Consider the following 20,507-nt stretch of genomic DNA (forward strand, 5'->3'; position numbering starts at 1 on the left):
CCCGTGCACTTTTTGCATTAGTGGCGGGGCTTATCTGGAAAAGACCCAGCCCCGCCACTAATGCAAAAAGTGCACGGGCGAAAACTTAAGCCCAGCCACCTTATAAATTATTAAACTATCGAAGCCCTCCGAGGAAATTATTCACATGATTTGAATAATGACTCGGGGGGGGTGGGGGGTTCAAGGGGGGGCTCCGCCCCCCCCCTTGTATATCACTTTCCCCAAGTATTCACTTAGCATGGTGTTAGCTAAAACTGTGGCGGGGTTTAACTTTTTGGCGGGGCTTATCTGGAAAAGATCCTGGCCTTATAGCCTTCTCTTTTAGGAAAGTATTCAAAACTGGTTTTTTGTTTGTTTTTTTAAGCCCTGCTAAGCTAACCACTTTCACGACATTCTCCATCAACAAATTCCAGAGTTTAAATTACCCACCGAGCAAACACATATTTTGTTTTAAATCTACTTCGTTGCACGCCCCCCCCTCCCCCCTCCAGTCCTACTATTTGTTCCTCTCCCCACTCAATATTTTAAAGACATCTCTATCGTATCTCCAGTGTGGTACCTGCAAGCCGTCTCCGGATCAGCGTCCTTCCTCTTGCCCCCTCCCCCCCCCCAAGCATAAGACAAAAAGAGTCCTCCTTCCACCGACCTGAAGCAATTAGCCAACCGTCTGTCTTAATGTTTCGCCCTGCTCATGCCACTCTTGGCGCCACTCCCCCTCCCCTCTTTCCTTCCTTTATCCATGCCCTCCCCACCCCCCTAGACCTCTGTCAGTGGCCGGGTCCTCTCTACTTGCCGCAGGCTGTTGCATAGCAGAAGGAGGTCCCTACCCCCGAGTCCCTTCCTAATGCTCCAGCCTCCTCGCTGACACCTTTTCCCCTCCTTCCCTGACAGTTGCAAATCCGTTCAAACCCCGCCGCAAGGCCCGCCCTTACCTCATCCCTCCGCGACCCTCTCCGTCGCGCCCCCTCTGACGTCACGGGACGCGCCATCTTGCTAAAGGGAAAACGCACGGCGCAGTCCCGTTGCACCGCCCAACTCCCCCTAGCGTTGGCCTCAGACGAACCAACTAGAGCCCAGCACTCGTCAGGAAGGGGCGTGGAAAGGGCTACAGTTGGCTGCAGGGGTGAGAAGAGGCGGGGCTTGAGAAGGGGGGGTGGGAACGAAGAGGGGAAAACGGAAGTGGAAGAAATCGCGGCGGAGAGGTTGGGCTGGCTGTACCCGCAGTGGTGCACGGTAAGGAGGGGAGGGGGTTCGGGGAAAACGGCCAAATGATCGAACTCAGCCTGCCTCAACGTCGAGAATAAACGGGCCCATTTTGCTACAGTAATAGTTATCAGGTCCGACCCAGACGACCTAGGTCAGGGGTAGGCACTTCCGGTCCTCGAGAGCCGGAGCCAGGTCAGGTTTTCAGGATCTCCACCATGAATATGTACGAGTTGGATTTGCATGCACCGCCTCCTTGAGATGCAAATCGATCTCGTGCATATTTATGGTGGAGATCCTGAAAACCTGACCTGGCTCCGGCTCTCGCGGACCGGAATTGCCTACCCCTGGCCTAGGTCAGGGGTAGGGAACTCCGGTCCTCGAGAGCCATATTCCAGTCGGGTTTTCCGGATTTCCTCAATGAATATGCATTGAAAAGCAGTCCATGCAAATAGATCTCATGCATATTCATTGGGGAAATCCTGAAAACCCGACTGGAATACGGCTCTCGAGGACAGGAGTTCCCTACCCCTGGCCTAAGTGACACCCCTCCAAAAAAAAAAATCCCTCTGGGTTCTTCAGAGGTGTTATGGAGGACCTGCCTACTCCCCTCCTCCATATTGCCTTCCAAGTTACCTCTCTTGTTACCAACATTTTTTCTAGGTATGCAGCAGTTCTCCTGCTCCCCAGTGCCAGCTCTACCCACTACAAGAACGAGAGGCCATTCGGAAAAATTAAGAGGGGACAGATTCAGAACCAATGCTAGGAAGTTCTTCTTCACCCAACGGGTGGTGGCCACCTGGAATGCACTTCCAGAGGGCGTGATAGGACAAGCTACGGCATTAGAGTTCAAGAAGGGTTTGGACAATTTTCTGAAGGAAAAGGGGGATAGAAGGGTATAGATAGAGGGTTACTATACAGGTCCTGGACCTGGTGGGCCCCTGCGTGAGTGGACTGCTGGGCATGATGGACCTCTGGTCTGACCCAGCAGAGGCACTTCTTATGTTCTTACCCATGGACCGGGGTGCCCAAATCCCAGTCTGGTCTACTTTTAAACTTCTAGAGCAGTGATTGCAAACGCGCAGCCCGCCATGTCCTATTTCTCATAATCACAAAAGTAAAATAAAACCGTTTCTTGATCATATGTCTCTTTAGCTATAAATGACAATATTAATATTAAGACTTAGCCAAAAGGAAAGATTTATAAACTATAAAGAGTTTTACCTCATTATCATTTCTTTAATAAGACATTAATTATTTTTTTTCTGAGGCCCTCCAAATCCAAAATGTGGCCCTGCAAAGGGTTTGAGTTGGAGACCACTGTTCTAGAGGGATAGATGCCATACTGGGATTTCAGCACCCTTTTACATCATCAGTGCCTCACCTGGTCCATCAGAAAGGGGAGACTAGAGAGAGAGGGGGAAATAAGGGGGGGGGTTGCCAAAGCAAAAGTTGGCTCAGGGTGCCACAGCACCTCAAGCCAACCCTGCCAGTATCTCTTCTTCCCTAGCACCCTATTCTGCAGAGTCTAGTATGTCCTCTTGCTGTTATTGCTGCTACCCTACTTCCATCCTCTGCCTGAGCCCAAGCAACGAGATGCAGGGCCTTTCAGTACCTGACTCTGCTTGTGGGTTACTGTCCTCCAAATTCTCCAAGCCAATTGGATACAAAGTAATTCATAGTAGCAATTCTAGTAAAGCACTTTAATTACATGAGCATAGTACTGTATATTTGTCTCTTTGGTAATTAACAGTAACAGAGAGATGCCATACCCTGTGATACTGTTGCTAAGGCTATTTACTACTGCTGCTATTATTTATTTCAATAGTGCTACTAGATGCATGCATGGCTGTACATTAAACACACAAGAGACGGTCCTTGCTCAAAAGAGCTTACAGTCTAATTATGATAGATACACAGGACAAAAAGGGTGAATCCATACACACTGCTCAGGTAGGGAATCACAAGAGGAATGATGAGGTGGATAAGGTAGGGGACTAGAGAGAGAATGACAAACAGATATGGGTGTGTTACAAGTTGGTAGGATTAGGACTTAAATGCAGTTAGAAAAAAAGTGGGCTTTCAGCCTGGATTTGAATACCGCCACAGATGGAGCCTGATGAGTCAGGCAGGTTGTTCCAGCAAGGTATAAGGGACGGAGTTGGGAGGTTGCAGTAGAGAAGGGTACAGACAAGAGAGACTTACCTGATGATGGTCAAGCTTTATAGTCACATGAAATGATTATAACAAATTATAATATTAAGTATCGAATGTAATGTTAGAAAATTTTTATTGGGGATATGATTTTGAGTCACTCTTTATATAATGCTTTACATTAATATACATGTGAGAAACTCCTGCCTCACCGCATTTATAATTAGATGGGCTCAAGAAGTGTCAGAAGATTAAAAGGGTAATTTACTAAATTAAGTAACAGCATTCACTGAGGCTGTTAAAATGGGCTCTGGGACAACAAGCATACATTAACAGTATTAACATAGTAACATAACGTGTACTGTTAGTAAATGACCCAAGTCAGGGATCCCAAACTGTGGGTCAGGTTCATAGACAGTGGAGCGCAAGATGTCAGCACGCTGACAATCCAGCGCTGACAATTCGGCGCAAGACAGAAGCGATGGGGGGGGGGGGGGTTGGGGTGGCGACTCCCCCCCACTTTATTGGTTAGTGTTCGCGCTGATGTTGGAGGGGGGTTCGGGGGGGGGGGGTTGGAAATCTCCATTATATTTTACTTAAGCAAAAACGGAACTTTTTCTGATTTTTTTCGGGAAAAGTTCAATTTTCTGTATAATGTGGGGGGGTTTCACCTCCCCCACACACCCCCACAACGGCAGCGCGAACATAAGAACATAAGAAGTTGCCTCCACTGGGTCAGACCAGAGGTCCATCGTGCCCAGCGGTCCGCTCCCGCGGGGGCCCATCAGGTCCATGACCTGTGAAGTGGTTTCTGACTATTCTTATAACCTACCTCTACTTCTATCTGTACCCCTCAATCCCCTTTTCTTTTAGGAACCTATCTAGACCCTCCTTGAACCCCTGTAGCGTGCTCTGGCCTATCACAGCCTCCGGGAGCGCGTTCCATGTGTCCACCACCCTCTGAGTGAAAAAGAACTTCCTAGCATTTGTTCTAAACCTGTCCTTTTTCAATTTCTCCGAGTGCCCCCTTGTACTTGTGGCTCCCCACAGCCTGAAGAATTTGTAACTGTCTATCTTCTCTATGCCCTTCAATAAAGTGGGGCGGGAAGGGGTTGCCACCCCAAACCCCCAGTCGGAGCTCTTTAAAAATTATTTTTTCCCCCGCGTGCTTCTGTCTTCCGCCGAATTGTTGGCGCGCTGGTGTCTGGCGCACGATTATCCCGTCACCGTGGGTCAGGATCCCAAATGGGGGTCACTGAATCTGATTTTGGGGATAAACAGTAAAAAATCTGCTTTTTTCTTTTGGGATCTTGCCAGGTACTTGTGACCTGGATTGGCCAATGTTAAAACAGGATATTGGGCTTGATGGTCTGACCCAGTATGGCATTGCTTATGTTCTTATGATTCAACTTGACTGTTTTGAGGATAGTATGACTGAGTGGTTGAGCCTGAGTGTGCATGGGTACACTGATGCGATGCGCTTAAGTGAGCACCTGGGCATTCTGGGACTGGCTGAGGATGTGAATCTGATTGGCCCTTCCTTATCCTACAGATGACGGTGCACAATCTCTACATCTTTGACCGGAATGGGGTCTGTCTGCACTATAGTGAGTGGAACCGAAAGAAGCAGGCCAGCATTTCTAAGGAAGAGGTAAGGCGGGGGTGAGGGAGGGGGTGTCACCTATGTTTTTTATCTTCAAGGACTAGGTAAACTGGTATAGCTTAGAGGTAACACACAGCATTTTCAAGAATGAGGTGAGCCAGGGTGGGATTAAGGACTCTCCTGCAGCTAGGATCTCCAACGAGGATGAGGTGAGACATGGTGGAGGGATAGATTCCAAGCTCAGCCTCTTTAAGAGTGAGGTGAGTTAGGATAGGACTGGGATGTATGCAAATGAGTGCCTAATGACCATCTAATTTTCTTTGGTGCAGGAGTACAAGCTGATGTATGGGATGCTGTTTTCCATCCGCTCCTTTGTCAGTAAGATGTCTCCAGTGGACATGTATCCTTCTATTATTGGGAGGGAAGTCTGTCGGTTAAGATTCTGAGAGGAAGTGTACAGTTTTAGTGCAGACCACATGGTATACAATTCTAGAGACTACACCTGCAAAAAGATATAAAAAGGATGGAGTCGGTCCAGAGGAAGGCTACCAAAATGGTGCATGGTCTTCACCTCAAGTCCATGCCTATGAGGACAAACTTAAAGATCTCAATCTGTATATTTTAGAGGAAAGGCAGGAGAGGGGAGATATGATAGAGACGTTTAAATACCTACATGGCGTAAAAGTGCATGAGTCGAGTCTCTTTCATTTGAAAGGAAGCTCTGGAATGAGCGGACATAGGATGAAGGTAAGAGGTGATAGGCCCAGGAGTAATCTAAGGAAATACAGAAAGGGTTATAGATGTGTGGAACAGACTCCCGGAAGAGGGTTTTGTGATCCCTGCCACCGTGCTATGTCCCTCCTTGCTGAATTCCATTTTCAGTGCGTGGGGCAGTTTGCGACGGCGATTTCAGTGCCAGTTTGACTCCTGCGCTGCTGGGACGCCTCTTCTCACCCCCCGACCAGCAAACGCAGCAGCCGTGGGGCATTTGCTAGGCCGGCCCACTTCGATAATGCGAGGTGGGCCAGCCTAGCAAAAGCCCCGAGGCTGCCTGGGACAGGGGGAACAGGGAAAAGAGAAGGCCTACTGCTGGACAGGGGGAGCAAGTAAGAGGTGCTGCTGGACAGTGGGGGAGGTAAAAGGAAGGGAGAAGGCCTACTGCTGGACAAGGGGGAGCAGGGAAGAGGTCCTGCTGGACAGGGGGAGGTAAAATGAATGGAGAAGGGCTGCTGCTGGACAAGGGGGAGCAGGGAAGAGGTGCTGCTGGATAGGGGGAGGTAAAAGGAAGGGAGAAGGCCTACTGCTGGACAGGGGGAGCAGGGAAGAGGTGCTGCTGGACAGGGGGGAGGTAAAAGGAAGGGAGAAGGGCTGCTGCTGGACAGGGGGAGCAGGCAAGGGGTGATGGTGGACAGCCGAGGAAAGAGAGAGACAGAAAGAAAGAAAGACAGACAGAAAGCGGCCAAGGAGAGAGAGAGAGAGAGAGAAAGACAGACACATACATCTATTCTAGCACCCATTAATGTAACGGGCTTAAAGACTAGTGTATCATAGCACCTTTACAGAAGCCTTTGCAGAGACTCATGTGGACCACTCTGAATTGACACCCCAGTCAGTAGCGATATAGAAGCTCTCAATAAACAATAAAAGCAGTTGGCATAGCTGGGTTTAAAAAAAAGGACAAGTTCCTGGAGAAAAGAAAATCATAAACCGTTATTAACAAGATAGACTTGGGGAAAGCCACTGCTTATCCCTGGGGGTAAGCAGCAGTATGCAGGTTAGCTACTATTTAGGATACTGCCAGGTATTTTTCACCTGGATTGGCTATTGATGTAGAGTCCTGGGCTTGGTGGAAGGTTGCTCTGACCCAGTGTGATAGTTTTTATACTGAAGGGCCTCAGATTGGCTATTGTCAGTGTGTTGGAGTTTGTGTATCCCTAGTTTGTTTGTTTATTTGATTCAAAAACAAGGGCGTGGGGAAAGGACACTGATCAGACCATTGTGTAGACAAACACGTTTATTCACAATATAAAATCTCGCGGCATTTTTCTTCACATCGAGCAATTTTATTTTAGATATCGCACTAGGCCAGGGGTAGGCAATTCCAGTCCTCGAGAGCCGGAGCCAGGTCAGGATATCCACAATGAATATGTATGAGATGGATTTGCCTGCACTGCCTCCTTGAGATGAAAATCTATCTCATGCATATTTATTGTGGATATTCTGAAATCCTGACCTGGCTCGGGCTCTCGAGGACTAGAATTGCCTACCCCTGCTCTAGGCGGCAGGCACCTCAGCGTGTTTTTCCCCCCAAGTTTGACTCAGTTTGGCTTTTTTGGTCATTTGGCGCCATCTACTGGGATACTTTTACACCCCTAAGGAAGGCCCTTGTGGCCAAAACACAGATCGTATTGGGGTCCAGTATATGTTCTTTTTACAAAGGACTTTACATGCCTGCCACGTTTTGTTTTATTTAAATGTATATTTGTGTGAATTTTGACTGAGATTCTCTAGATTGCCCATGGGGGGGTTGCTTTTTTCCTGTGTATTTTTTGATACATAAGTTTATTTGATATGCAGTGCTCTCCCGCGAATTCGCGGTCCCGGTCATTCACGGTATTTTCTGACCACGAATGACCAGGCAGGAGAGGGCAGCCAGAGCGCCGGTGAGTGAAGGAAATCACTCGCAGTTTGCTCCGACCGCCTCTTCCTGTACTAAAGTCAGGCCTCACCAATCAGGAGCTGCCTCTCCAGCTGCCCTCTCCTGCCTCCCCAGGTGAAAAACTGTATTTGCATTTTTTTTAATATTGGGGGGGGGGGTTTCCTGGAACGGAACCCCCGCGAATATCGGGGGAGTACTGTACTACTATTATCGGCATGTGAACCAGAGCGGTGAACAAAGTACAAAATGGATAAAATTAGTAAGAATTGTGTTATAAGGTCTGTCGACAAATTCTTCTGCATGCGTTCAGAGATTTTTTTTGTTTTCTTCTGCTCTTTCAACTGGTCTCCTTAATGAGCTCTTCCTCAGGAAGGATGGCTTTCTGTCCTTCCAGACCAGCAAGTACAAGCTGCATTACTACGAGACTCCCACAGGCCTGAAAATCGTCATGAACACAGACTTGGGGGTGAACAACATGCGGGAGACCCTGCACCAGATCTACAGCAGTGTAAATAACATTTGTGTTCAATATAAACAACTCAGAAGCAGTGAAAAATCTAATATCAATATACAGTCAAACCTCGGTTTGCGAGTAACCCGGTTTGCGAGTGTTTTGCAAGACGAGCAAAACACTCAGCAAACTTTTGACTCACAAACCGAGTGTTGACTCGATTTGCGAGCACTCCCCCCTTCCCGATAACCGGCATCGCACCCCCCCCCCCCCCCGCTCGCAAAGGCCCCCTCGCTCCAATCGGCACCCCCCCCCCCCCCCTCCGCCCGAGCAACTTAAACTTACCCCCGTCTGGCACCGGCACGCAGGCGAGAGGGAGAATTAGAAGTATGCTCAAAGCAGGCAGAAGCCGGAAGATCTTCTAGGCACCGGCACGATCTATGCCTGCGTGCCAGTGCCGGTGCCAGACGGTGGTGGTGGGGGGGGTAAGTTTAAGTTGTTCAGGCGGGGGGACCGGTTCGCGCGGGGGGGTTGCCGGTTGGAGCGAGGGGGGCCTTTGCAAGCGGGGGGGAGCAATGCCGGTTATCGGGGGGGGGGGAACATATCAAAGCGAGTTTCCATTATTTCCTATGGGGAAACTCGCTTTGATAAACGAGCATTTTGGATTACGAGCATGCTCCTGGAACGGATTATGCTCGTAATCCAAGGTACCACTGTATAAAACACATTCACATGGATCGGGCAAAAAATACAAATAGCTACAACACAAGTCGAGTGAACCAGCATTGGGAGGAAAAGCCTCAGACAAAGCCCTACCATTGCCACAGCTGTGGCATAAGGTGTTCAGGCGGAAAACCTCATCGGCAAAAAAACCTCCCGTGGGGCCTGGTAAAGCTCTATGTTGTGCAATGCAAATAAATAACAAGTGGTCAAAAATTTAGGTACAAAAGCGACTCAAACTTATCTTTTTCAGTGTAATAATTCGGCAAAGCTCGGTCGGAACACCAACGGTGGCCAGCGTTTCACATAATGCTGCCTCAGGGTGTATCCTCCGATCGTGAGCTTTCAAAACGGGGCACGCTAAATTGTGTCTCCTTACACAAAAAAAGATGTACTTTTTGAAAAATCCATGTGAATGTGTTTTATGTAATGACATTTGTGTTTAGGAGCATGTCCACATTTGCTCTTGTGTAATTCTAGACCAGAGGTTCTCAGGCCAGTCCTAGGGACACATCCAGCCGATCAGCTTCACAGGATACCCACAATGAATATGCATGAGAGAGACTTGCATACCATGGAGACAGTGCATGCAAATTTATCTCATGTATATTCAATTACGGATGTGAAAGCTGGACACTACAGAAAGAAGATCGACTCATTTGAGCTTTGGTGCTGGAGAAAGATTTTGTGTGTGCCGTGGACCCGCCAGAAAATCGAACAAATCGATTCTGGAAGGGATCAAATTGCCTATGCCACTTGAAGCCCAAATAATGAAGTTTTGACTCTTATTTTGGTCACGCCGTCGGAAGAGAAAGATCATTGGAGAAGGACATCGTGATTGGGAAGGTCGAAGCAACCAGGCGAAGAGGGCGACCTGCAATCCGATGGCTGGACACGTTGAAAACAATCGTGGGGATGACGCTGGAGGACCCAACTGGACCAGCACAAAACTGATCTTTTTTTTTAGATCTGTAATTCATCAAGTCGCTAGGACTTGAACACGAGTAGATGGCACCTTACACATATCCTGTAAACCTGACTCGTTGGGTAGTCCTTAGGAATGGGTTGAGAGCTACTGTCATAGGTCTTACACTTTTACCTGCTATGTGCAACATCTCAAAACATTTACGGCTGTTTTATAGACCTTTTTCTCCTTTCTCTCCCACCGCAGATCTTTGTGGAATACGTAGTCAAGAATCCTCTCTGCAGCTTGAATCAGCCCATCCAGAGCGAGCTCTTCCGCACCAAACTGGACAGTTTCATCCGGGGCTTGCCCTTCTTCTCTGCCCGGGCAGGCTGACCCTTGGCCCTTCCCTCTTAATTCGGTGGGGCGGCCACCTCCCCTCCCCTATATTGTCTGTGGAGGACTTGTCCTCATGCCCTCCTTTTTTTCCTATATGGGCGGGTTGATCATCGCACTCCTCTTGGCAGGACTTTCATGGTCAATTCATAGAGGTCAGGCAGAGCTGTAGGTACGTCACCTAAAATCTTGATCCCAGCAGCCTCTTGTCAAAATGGGTGTCAGGTCAAAAGCGCGCCGGGACAAAGGTGCGCCCAGACAATTGAGCGCAGCGCGCGCCGCTCTAAATTACTGTTTTTAGTGTTCCAACAGGGGGGCGTGGGGGGGACCCCCCCCACTTTATTTAATAGACATCGCGCCGCGTTGTGGGGGCGTTGTAACCCCCCACATTTTACTGAAAACTTCACTTTTTCCCTGTTTTTAGGGAAAAAGTTCAGTTTACAGTAAAATGCGGAGGGTTACAACCCCCCATAACGCCGGCGCGATGTCTATTAAGTAAACTGGGGGGGGGGGTTCCCCAACAAAACCCCCCGTCGGAGCCCCTAAAAACTGTAATTTAGAGTGGCGCGGCGGCGCTCAATTGTCGGCACGCGCTTTTGTCTTTCGCGCCGTTGTCTATGAACCGTCAAAATGTCCTGCCGTAACTTGCACGTAGTATTGGTTGAGACAAAAACACCTGCATGAGGCAGAACGTCAATGGCACCAAAGCATATTAGCGTTAGTGGGACATGCTTTATACCTGTGCACGTACAGAGCAGAGCCAATGTAAGAGCAGAGGCTGGAGGGGTGTCCCATCATGCACCACAAAAGAGAGTGTCAACGGCTAAAACTGAATTTTGATTCTATAGCTGGGCTGGATTTTCTCCACTCTTTCAGCATCTAATACTCCCTTCTCTGTTCTTTCTTTCCTTCCACCATTCCATTCCTCTTCTCTTTCATGTTTGTTCTACCAGCTTTGTCCTGTGTGCTGTAAAATATTTGGAATGAATTTGGTAGGCACAGGGGCGCTAGAGTTCTTTGACCTATAATAGCCCTATAAATTCTCTCCCCTCCAAAATAATAAAAGAGGCACAGCACACACTCTTTTCTCACCAAGAATTATTAACCACAATATTCTGAAGAAGTGCAAGTTAGGCAGTTTTGACTCAAACCTAGAGAATGACATGGGGACAAATTTGTTCCTGTCCCTGCAGAAGCTCAATTTTTCCATCTCGTCCTCATGAGTTTTGTCGTTATTCCTGTAAACTCTGCCTTAACCTCACAAGCCTCGAACACTTATGATTTTAAAGTGTTCAAGGATTGTGCAGATGAGAACAGAGCTTGCAGGAATGGGGCAGGGGCAGGGAAAGAACTCGCCGGGGCAGGAAAATGAGTTCCCTTGGGGACGGGGAGAAATTTGTCCCCATGTCATTCTCAAACCTGAGCCCTCTGTAGAAGCCTTGGGCTGCAGCTTCCCCCAGGAAATGACTAGCATAAGATTGCAGATAATTTACTTAAAATCCTGTGTGTGCTGAAGGGAAAATTACATATATTTCTTTTCTCTCTTGCATGATCCTGGCTCACTCTTTGCCAAAACCACCAATGTTCTGTCTAAGCCAGGGGTGTCAAAGTCCCTCCTCGAGGGCCGGAATCCAGTCGGGTTTTCAGGATTTCCCCAATGAATATGCATTGAAAGCAGTGCATGCAAATAGATCTCATGCAGATTCATTGGGGAAATCCTGAAAACCCGACTGGATTCTGGCCCTCGAGGACCGACTTTGACACCTGTGGTCTAAGCTGTGCATGTGTATGTATGCACATAGGTTAGAAAGGGAGTGCACACACCTAGCAACTCTGCACAAAGTTTTTGCTGGCTTTCTTTATTGTGACATCAGACTTGAACTAGAGAGAACATTGAAACACCACTCAATGAATAAATGTGCTTGCCAGCTCCCGGTCTATCTACAAGCCTGTGCTTTGATACTGTATTTATTTATTCAGTTTACATAAATTTATTCAACTACTCAAGTATTTTCCTTACCTGTCCTAGTGGGCTCACAATCTATCTAATGTACCTGGGGCAATGGGGGGATTAAGTGACTTGCCCAGGGTCACAAGGAGCAGTGGGGGTTTGAACCCACAACCTCAGGGTGCTGAGGCTGTAGCTTTAACCACTGCGCCACTCTAGAAATGAAAATGTAGTAGAATTGAGCCAAGTACAGGTCAGTGAAGCCATTGTGACATCACTGCTGAAGTTGGCTCTTAGGCATTGGTGGAATGAGACATTATGATGTCACAATACCAGTTCTGGTTATCAGAGGCTGAAACTTGTCAGTATTTATTTATTCATTCAATTTTCTATACTGTTCTCCCAGGGGAACTCAGAATGGTTGACATGAATTTATTCAGGTACTCAAGCATTATTCCTTGGCTGTCCCGGTGGGCTCATAATTTATCTAATGTACCTGGGGCAATGGGGGGACTAAGTGACTTGGCCAGGGTCACAAGGAGCAGCGGGGGTTTGAACCCACAACCTCAGGGTGCTGAGGCTGTAGCTTTAACCACTGTGCCACCACACTCTTCTACACTTTATTCTAGGCCAGTGGTTCCCAATCCTGGCCTGGGTGACCCTCAGTCTAGAAACAGCAGCAAATCACCAGGACTGGATAAGAACATTGCTTTAAATCACATAATCGAAAATCACATATAACATAAACAACTCGACAGGGCCACATTTCACCCTTTTTTTTTCTACTCCTGGTGATCTATTGTTTGTACACTTCTGGACTGTCTGCAGACCCTGATTACCTCTGTTTTTTGTTCGTCTGGGTGACCCTCAGTCAGGTGTTCTAGTTTTTTTTAATAAAGAATGGGCATGAGAGAAATATGCATGCAAATCTATTTCATAAATATTATATCATAAAAACCTGATAGAATGGGGGTGTTCTAAGTCTCTGAAAAGGGACACAGACCAGCATCCTCACCATCTGTCAAGACTTTTCAGAGCCCTCACTGCCTAGGGCATGGACAAACTAGACCAGGTGTGTCAAAGTCCCTCCTCGAGGGCCGCAATCCAGTTGGGTTTTGAGGATTTCACCAATGAATATGCATGAGGTCTAGTAGCATGCAATGAAAGCAGCGCTTGCAAATAGACCTCATGCATATTCATTGGGGAAATCCTGAAAACCCGACTGGATTGCGGCCTTCGAGGAGGGACTTTGACACCCCTGAGCTAGACACATGCCTAGTGCTTAGATAGGAGGGGGTTCTCACCTGTGTTAATTCAATGACTTCTGTTGAGAGCTTCTTGCAGAAAGAAGAGGAGGACAGGTGTGGGGGAACCAGAGCTGTTTCTGCACGCAGAGGGAGGCCTGTTCTTTCCACCCACTTGGCTTGTCCTACAGTTGGCAAGAAGAATTGGAGGAAGCATCTCTTACATACTGCTTCCTCCTCTGGTTTATTTACCTCCACAGTTGTTTCCTTGCATGGCCAAATTGCTGGCGTTATATAGGTACATTTTAATATGATGAGGGGCCTGACATATTTGTATGCTTGAAGTCCTCCAAAGCATTAATCTTATATACGTGAGTTATACTGCGTAAATTTACATTGTATGCGATAATCTCAAGGTGGCCAAACAGGTTGAAAAGGCGACGGCAAAAGCTACAAGGATGCTAGGATGCATAGGGAGAGGTATGGCTAGCAGGAAGAAGGAGGTACCATATATATTCGAATATAAGTCGATCTGAATATAAGTTGAGACCCCCCCTTTTCCCCCAAAAAGGAAGAAAAAATGGTTGACTTGAATATAAGTTGGGCAGCTTAATATTCAAGTGTCCTGCCCCGTCATGCTCTGCGCCCAGCACCCTTCCATCCTCCCCTCCCCTCCCCTGTCAGGCTCTGCACCCAGCACCCTTCCATCCTCCCCTCCATTGTCAGGCTCTGCACCCAGCACCCTTCCATCCTCCCCTCCATTGTCAGGCTCTGCACCCAGCACCTTTCCATCCTCCCCTCCATTGTCAGGCTCTGCACCCAGCACCCTTCCATCCTCCCCTCTCCTGTCAGGCTTTGCACCCAGCACCCTTCCATCCTCCCCTCCCCTCCCCTGTCAGGCTCTGCACCCAGCACCCTTCCATCCTCCCCTCCATTGTCAGGCTCTGCACCCAGCACCCTTCCATCCTCCCCTCCATTGTCAGGCTTTGCACCCAGCACCCTTCCATCCTCCCCTCCATTGTCAGGTTCTGCACCCAGCACCCTTCCATCCTCCCCTCCCCTGTTAGGCTCTGCACCCAGCATTCTTTCATCCTCCCCTCCCCTGTTAGGCTCTGCACCCAGCACCCTTCCATCCCCTCCCCTGTCAGACTCTGCACCCAGCACCCTTCCATCCCTTCCCCCTGTCAGACTCTGCACCCAGCACCCTTCCATCCTCCCCTCTCCTCCCCTGTCAGGCTCTGCACCCAGTACCCTTCCACCCTCCCCTCCATTGTCAGGCTCTGCACCCAGCACCCTTCCATCCTCCCCTCCATTGTCAGACTCTGCACCCAGCACCCTTCCATCCTCCCCTCTCCTGTCAGGCTTTGCACCCAGCACCCTTCCATCCTCCCCTCCATTGTCAGGCTCTGCACCCAGCACCCTTCCATCCTCCCCTGTCAGGCTCTGCACCCAGTACCCTTCCATCCTCCCCTCCATTGTCAGGCTCTGCACCCAGCACCCTTCCATCCTCACCTCCCCTGTTAGGCTCTGCACCCAGCACCCTTCCATCCCCTCCCCTGTCACACTCTGCACCCAGCACCCTTCCATCCTCCCCTCCCGTCAGGCTCTGCACCCAACTCCCTTCCATCCTCCCCTCCATTGTCAGGCTCTGCACCCAGCACCCTTCCATCCTCCCCTCCATTGTCAGACTCTTGCAAGAATTTGCGAGAGCCAGTAAGGAAGCCGCTCAGCGCCGAGAAGCAGCGCCAAATCATGCTGCTTCTCATGCTGCTGAAATGGACTAAGTGGATCCGCATAGCCGGTTAGCAGCGGGGCAGGAGTTCAGAAAGCTTGCTTCTGCCCGCTGCACCTCCACCAATGATCAGCAGAGGTAGGAAGATAGGGCAGGGAGGAGGAGAGGAGCAGAGCCTGGCCATGGTGGCCTTAAAAAATTATGGGAGGGGGCATTGGCCCAAATATAAACCGGGACCCCCATTTTTGGGCCAATTTTTTGGCCCCCAAATCCTGGTTTATATTTGAGTATATACGGTTTTGATGCCCCTGTATAAGACTGGTGAGACCTCATTTAGAATATTGTCTACAATTCTGGAGGCCTCACCTTCAAAAAGATATAAAGGCTTGAGTCGGTCCAGAGGAAGGCTATTAAATGTTGCGTGGTCTTCGTCATAAAGCGTATGGGGATAGACTTAAAGATCTCAAACTGTATACTTTGGAGCAAAGGCGGGAGAGGGGAAATATGAGAGATATTTAAATACCTACATAATATAAATGTGCATGAGTTGAGTCATTTGAAAGGAAGTTCTGGAATGAGAGGGCATAGGATGAAGTTAAGAGGTGATAGGCCCAGGAGAAATTTAAGAGAGTGGTAGATGCATGGAACAGATTCCCGGAAGAGGTGGTGGAGACAGAGACTGTGTCTGAATTCAAAAGGGCCTGGGATAAGCACGTGGGATCTCTTAGACAGAGGAAGAGATAATGGTTACTGTGGATGGGCAGACTGGATGGGCCATTTGGCCTTTATCTAGAAAACTGCACATTTACAGTGACATACATATTTAAATAATACAGGTTACCATTCATTCAATATCATTCCCCCCAAAACTGTCTAAACAAATAGGTTTTCAAAAGATTCCTATAATGAAGCCCGTATCAGGGGGGCCAAGCTTTCCTTCCCATTTAGTAGCCTGATAACCACTATTATTAGTATGTATAATAAATGGGTTATTCTGAGAGAGTCTTGGTGCATAGAAGCCGCTCAGGCTGAAACCTGGACAGATGGTCTGTTCCGAGTTTACTTGGCCTCTCTTCACCTAAGGAGCTGAGCTGAGAGCCAGGGGGGGCCAGGTTTCAAATCCTATTGCACTTCTTTGTGATCTTGGGCGTAGCCTTCGACTGTAAGCCCTCCAGGGACAGGAGCACGCCTACTGTGCCTGACTAACCTGCCAGGACCTAAATCCAATATCTCTTCTCAGTCCCTCTTGTGCCAAGGCTTGATGAAGCCTGGTTTCACTTTTCCTGGATTCAGCTCTTCCACCTCGGCATTAAGTAAAGTCCCTGGTGTGGGTTAACTTTCATAGAACTTGATCCTTACCTCCTCACCTTTCCTGCAGAGCAGCTGGTACTACGTTAGATTTGGCATGTAAGCACCTGGACCTGCACCAGGTCTACTGTGTATGTGTGTATTGGTGTAACCTACCCACCCACAATTGGAGATGGTGTTGCATATAAAGGGTTTGAAATAATTTATCAAATACTGTAGCATCATATACAGCAGGGGTTCTCAAATCCAGTGCTGAAGGTCCACAACCCAACCTGGTTTTCAGAATTTCCACAATGGATATTTATGAGATCTATTTGCATGCAATGGAAGCTACAGCTCGGTCAGGTTTTCAAGATTTCCACAATGAATACACACGAGATCAGTTTGCATACAATGGAGGCTGTACATGCAACTCGATTTGGTATATTCATTGTGGAAATCTTGAAGATCCAACTGTGGTTGCTCACTCCTACTTTGATGGCTCGAATGCACCAGGCCAGTCTACCCACAATGCATGGGGGCAGTGTGTGCAAAGGCATCAGGTACAGTGGAATGGAGCAGACATTTGAAAACTGTTTCTGAATGCACAAAATCACTTTGCCATGGAAAGCGGGCAATTAGAAAATTGTTCAAACCTTCCCCCCACCGTTGAACTTTTATATGCATAGGACAAAGGGCATTGGTTGGACTGGGATTGCAAAAACCCATGTAGGTGGTATTTGTTCAATGTGACTGCGTTTGCTATGTGGGTAAAAAGCATCCGTAGACATTGCAACAATGAAAACAGCGTGAAGATTTCCCTCCAAGTAGGCCAAGGCACTATAGGGGAAAGTTAAGTAACAAACGTAGTTTAAAACGGCACCGTTAAAGCGCCTAAATAATATGCTCTGGAATCACACATGCTCGTATGTGATATTCACGGCATAGATAGACACTGGAAATGGAGCAGAAAACCTTGCCCACTTTTCACAGAGGTGCGATTCGCTATAGGGTGCCATATAGCAAATCCGGGCCTATAAGAAATAGGCTCTAAAAGTTATGCAAAAAGCCAACCTTTGGCTAACGTCAACTCTCCAGTTAAAAACTATTACAATTTTGTTGACTTGTATTCTGTTACTTTATATACTGCTTTTCTACAAGTAACAACAAAAATATTAACACCGGGATCTGGAATGGCCATGTTGACCTCTCAACCCCATTTGAACTCTTATCTTCACTACGCCTCTTCTCCTACACCCTGCTACCATGATAACATATGTATCACTTGACAATGTACATGCAGTAATCAAAACACAGACACTTTCTGTTGGGAAAAAGCAGGCCGCAGCTCTGTTTAGTGGAAACCAAAACTTGGTGCAAACACGAACAGTAGAATAATAACTCCCGACCTATAACATATGTGCCATAAGAAGCCTATATATAGCCCCCTAACCCTGCCATGTCAGCTAGGGCCTGGGGGGCCATCAACCTCCATGCCCCATTTCAAGGTCACCTGACCCAATGGCATCAGCTCCCAGAGCTTACTGCCAGCCAGATACTCATTGCCCAATGAGTCCAGTACCCAGTAACTCGGGATTATAGCCCCCTCCCCCCTTCCCAATCAACAGAGCTGCATCTGAATAGGGTAAGGTTATTGGGAAAATTTATGTTTCTGTGTTTTATTGATTAAGCATTGGGTGGGGGTGATAAAATTATTGGTTATGTACATTTGTAAGTTGAATGTGCTTTTATTGACTTATTATATGTTATATATTTATGTTATATTTATTGACATTTGGAAAATCAATAAAGAATTAAAAAAAAAAAAAAAAAAGAATCTAAAAAAGCATACAGAATGGTTTTCACCTACCCTTAACCATTGTCCCCTAGATACAGCCATTGCTGCTCCATGGTGATACCCGAGTACCACAGCCTGAGCTTTGTGCTCCATTTCACCCATGCAGCAATCTGGAAACTGAGCAGGGTTCAGCTGGCAGCTAGACTTCCCACTCAGCCCACTGGGATCCTCTTTCTCTTGCCCGGGTTGCACGTCTCTCTGCTCTATCCGTCACGGATTAACGCCATGCTCCTCTCCGAGCAAAATATCTTGCCATCAATTTTCCTGCCATAATATCCATAATCAGAACTGACAGCTGCTTCACCGCTGCTTGGCTTTCGAATCAAGGCCGGTATTTATTTATCTGTTGTGTGGTCTTGGGTGTGCTGCATTTTAAACAGTAAACATTGACATCGAGGCGGTTCATAAAAGAAGCACATAGCCCAAACAAAAATAGGCCCGAAAGAACGGAACATTTGTGGCCTAAACAATGAAGAGCTATTGGGAATGCAAAAGGAAAGGAGGAAATTGAACTGGTCTCCTAAAGGCTGTGAGTGTTGAGAAAAAGGAATTTGCAGTCGCCAATCATTAACGAACCAAATCAGAAAATACTTGGAGAACTTACCACAGGCCCTCTATTCAGCTGACCACCACTGGTGTTATGTCTGGAAATTCAATGATGGGCCACATCTGGGCTTTGGCATTAAATTTCTAGGTTTATAGAGTCAGTGATGGACACCTGGAATACTCTCCCAGAGGAGGTTATTGCGGAATCCACCGTCCTAGGATTTAAAAGCAACTAGATGCACATCTCCTTACGAGAGGCATAGAGGGATATGGGTGACTAAAATTACACCAGGTGTACAACTGGCTGGGCCTCCGCGTGTGCGGATTGCCGGACTTGATGGACCGAAGGTCTGATCCGGAGATGGCAGTTCTTATGTTCTTATGTGAAAACATAGCTGGTTAAGTGCAATATTCATCACTTATCCCCCCCTCCCCCCTTATACTTGGTGGCAGGATTGGGGGGGATGTTGCTTGGGGGTGGGTCAGGGGGGGTAATTTTGCTTGGCAGTGGGAGGGAGTGGGCATCTCTCCTGCCAATCTTCAATTTGGTGGTTTGGGTTTTTTTGTGCGTTTATTCTGCGCATGTGCCGATCGCTATCAGCGATGGGCACATGCAAATTTAGCGAGCCTTCGCTACTCTCTGCTAACCTCATTTGCATGCATGTTTTGGGGAGAATGACTTGCTTATAATGTTGTACTCTTTGTACTTTCTTTAAAATATCGCTACAATAAGGGCGGCGACGGTGGCCCATCAGTTTTGAATGCAAAGTTTTGAGAATCTAGCCCTTAGTATGCTACAACCCCACTGCCTCTGAGAAGTGGACCTGGAACCCAAAAGAAAAAGGAACCACTTAGACTAAGACAAAAGAAAAAGCTTACACCCTCTTACTAACCATTTCCCATATATACATGCAGCCCTCGTTCAACCTCCTCTGTAAACACATACAGGCAGTAGCCAGGTTTTGATGGCAGGGGGAGCAGACATTTTGAAAAACAGCTGTCAGTGTGAAGGGCTGACTCGCATAGGTGCTATTTTATTCAAAACCTATTTGGGGAGCGGCCACTGCCCTTGCACCCCACCTAGCTACGCCTCTGTGTACAGGTAACACACAAAAGGAAGCAGTGGTGCAGGGAGAATGAGGAAAGACCCATCAACAAAACATAAAGGAGCCCACTGTTTCAGCTAGTCACTAGTCAAAAGATATGAACCATCAGTGCCCCCTGTGGGGGTTTATGGGCTTTTGCTGCCCTCTGGTGGAATTGGGGAGGATTTCCTTGTGAAAGAGGTGGGATGTAAACATGACTGAGATTTATATTGGATGAGAGACGTGGATTGAGACATCCGGGCTTTGCTTCCATTAATGGAAGTAAAAACCCGGATGTCTCAATCTGTCCTCCTTTTTCTGGAGCCCTATCATAACCCTTGAAGAGAGTTATCCTACCCTTCTCCCTAGTCCTGGAGCTTTGACAAACTATGGGAAGGGATTTCGGATGTAGCTCTCTCACCTTTTTTTTTTCAGTTGTAGGTCCAAGGTGAGTTATATTCAGGTACGGTAAGTCTTTTTCTGTCCCTAGAGCAGGGGGTGTCATAGTCCCTCCTGCCTGGTTTTCAGGATTTCCCCGGTGAATATGCATGAGTTCTATTTGCATGCGCTACTTTCATTGTATGCTAATAGATCTCAGGCGTATTCGTTGGGGAAATCCTGAAAACCTGACTGGATTGTGGCCCTCGAGGAGGGACTTTGACACCCCTGCCCTAGAGGGTTATATTCTAAGTTTGTGCCTAAGGCAATGGGGGGTTA

General features: G+C 47.7%; 2 protein-coding genes across 4 annotated transcripts in view; one reads left to right on the forward strand and one right to left on the reverse strand.

Annotated features, from left to right (window-relative positions):
• CNTROB (centrobin, centriole duplication and spindle assembly protein) overlaps positions 1-1,051 on the reverse strand; it is a 60,520-nt gene extending 59,469 nt beyond the window's left edge. Inside the window, exon 1 of one of the 3 annotated variants that reach the window (XM_033925230.1) lies at positions 933-1,051. The gene's annotated coding sequence lies outside the window, so the exon portion shown is untranslated. The other 2 variants (XM_033925231.1, XM_033925229.1) reach the window with 2 other exon arrangements.
• A 97-nt stretch (positions 1,052-1,148) lies between these two features.
• TRAPPC1 (trafficking protein particle complex 1) lies at positions 1,149-10,422 on the forward strand. The gene is made up of 5 exons (XM_033923594.1): positions 1,149-1,233; positions 4,910-5,008; positions 5,290-5,360; positions 7,989-8,127; positions 9,962-10,422. The coding sequence occupies exons 2-5, from the start codon at positions 4,910-4,912 to the stop codon at positions 10,088-10,090; spliced, it is 438 nt and encodes a 145-aa protein (XP_033779485.1). The 5' UTR covers positions 1,149-1,233; the 3' UTR covers positions 10,091-10,422.
• The last annotated feature ends 10,085 nt before the right edge of the window (positions 10,423-20,507 follow it).

The sequence above is a fragment of the Geotrypetes seraphini genome, chromosome 16, assembly GCF_902459505.1.
Source record: "Geotrypetes seraphini chromosome 16, aGeoSer1.1, whole genome shotgun sequence".
Taxonomy (NCBI): domain Eukaryota; kingdom Metazoa; phylum Chordata; class Amphibia; order Gymnophiona; family Dermophiidae; genus Geotrypetes; species Geotrypetes seraphini.

Coding starts and splice junctions, on each gene's coding strand:
- TRAPPC1 (XM_033923594.1), top strand. CDS start 4,910: ATGACGGTGCACAATCTCTACATCTTTGACCGGAATGGGGTCTGTCTG. Junction 5,009..5,289: donor CCAGCATTTCTAAGGAAGAG/GTAAGGCGGGGG, acceptor TCTTTGGTGCAG/GAGTACAAGCTGATGTATGG. Junction 8,128..9,961: donor TGCACCAGATCTACAGCAGT/GTAAATAACATT, acceptor CTCCCACCGCAG/ATCTTTGTGGAATACGTAGT.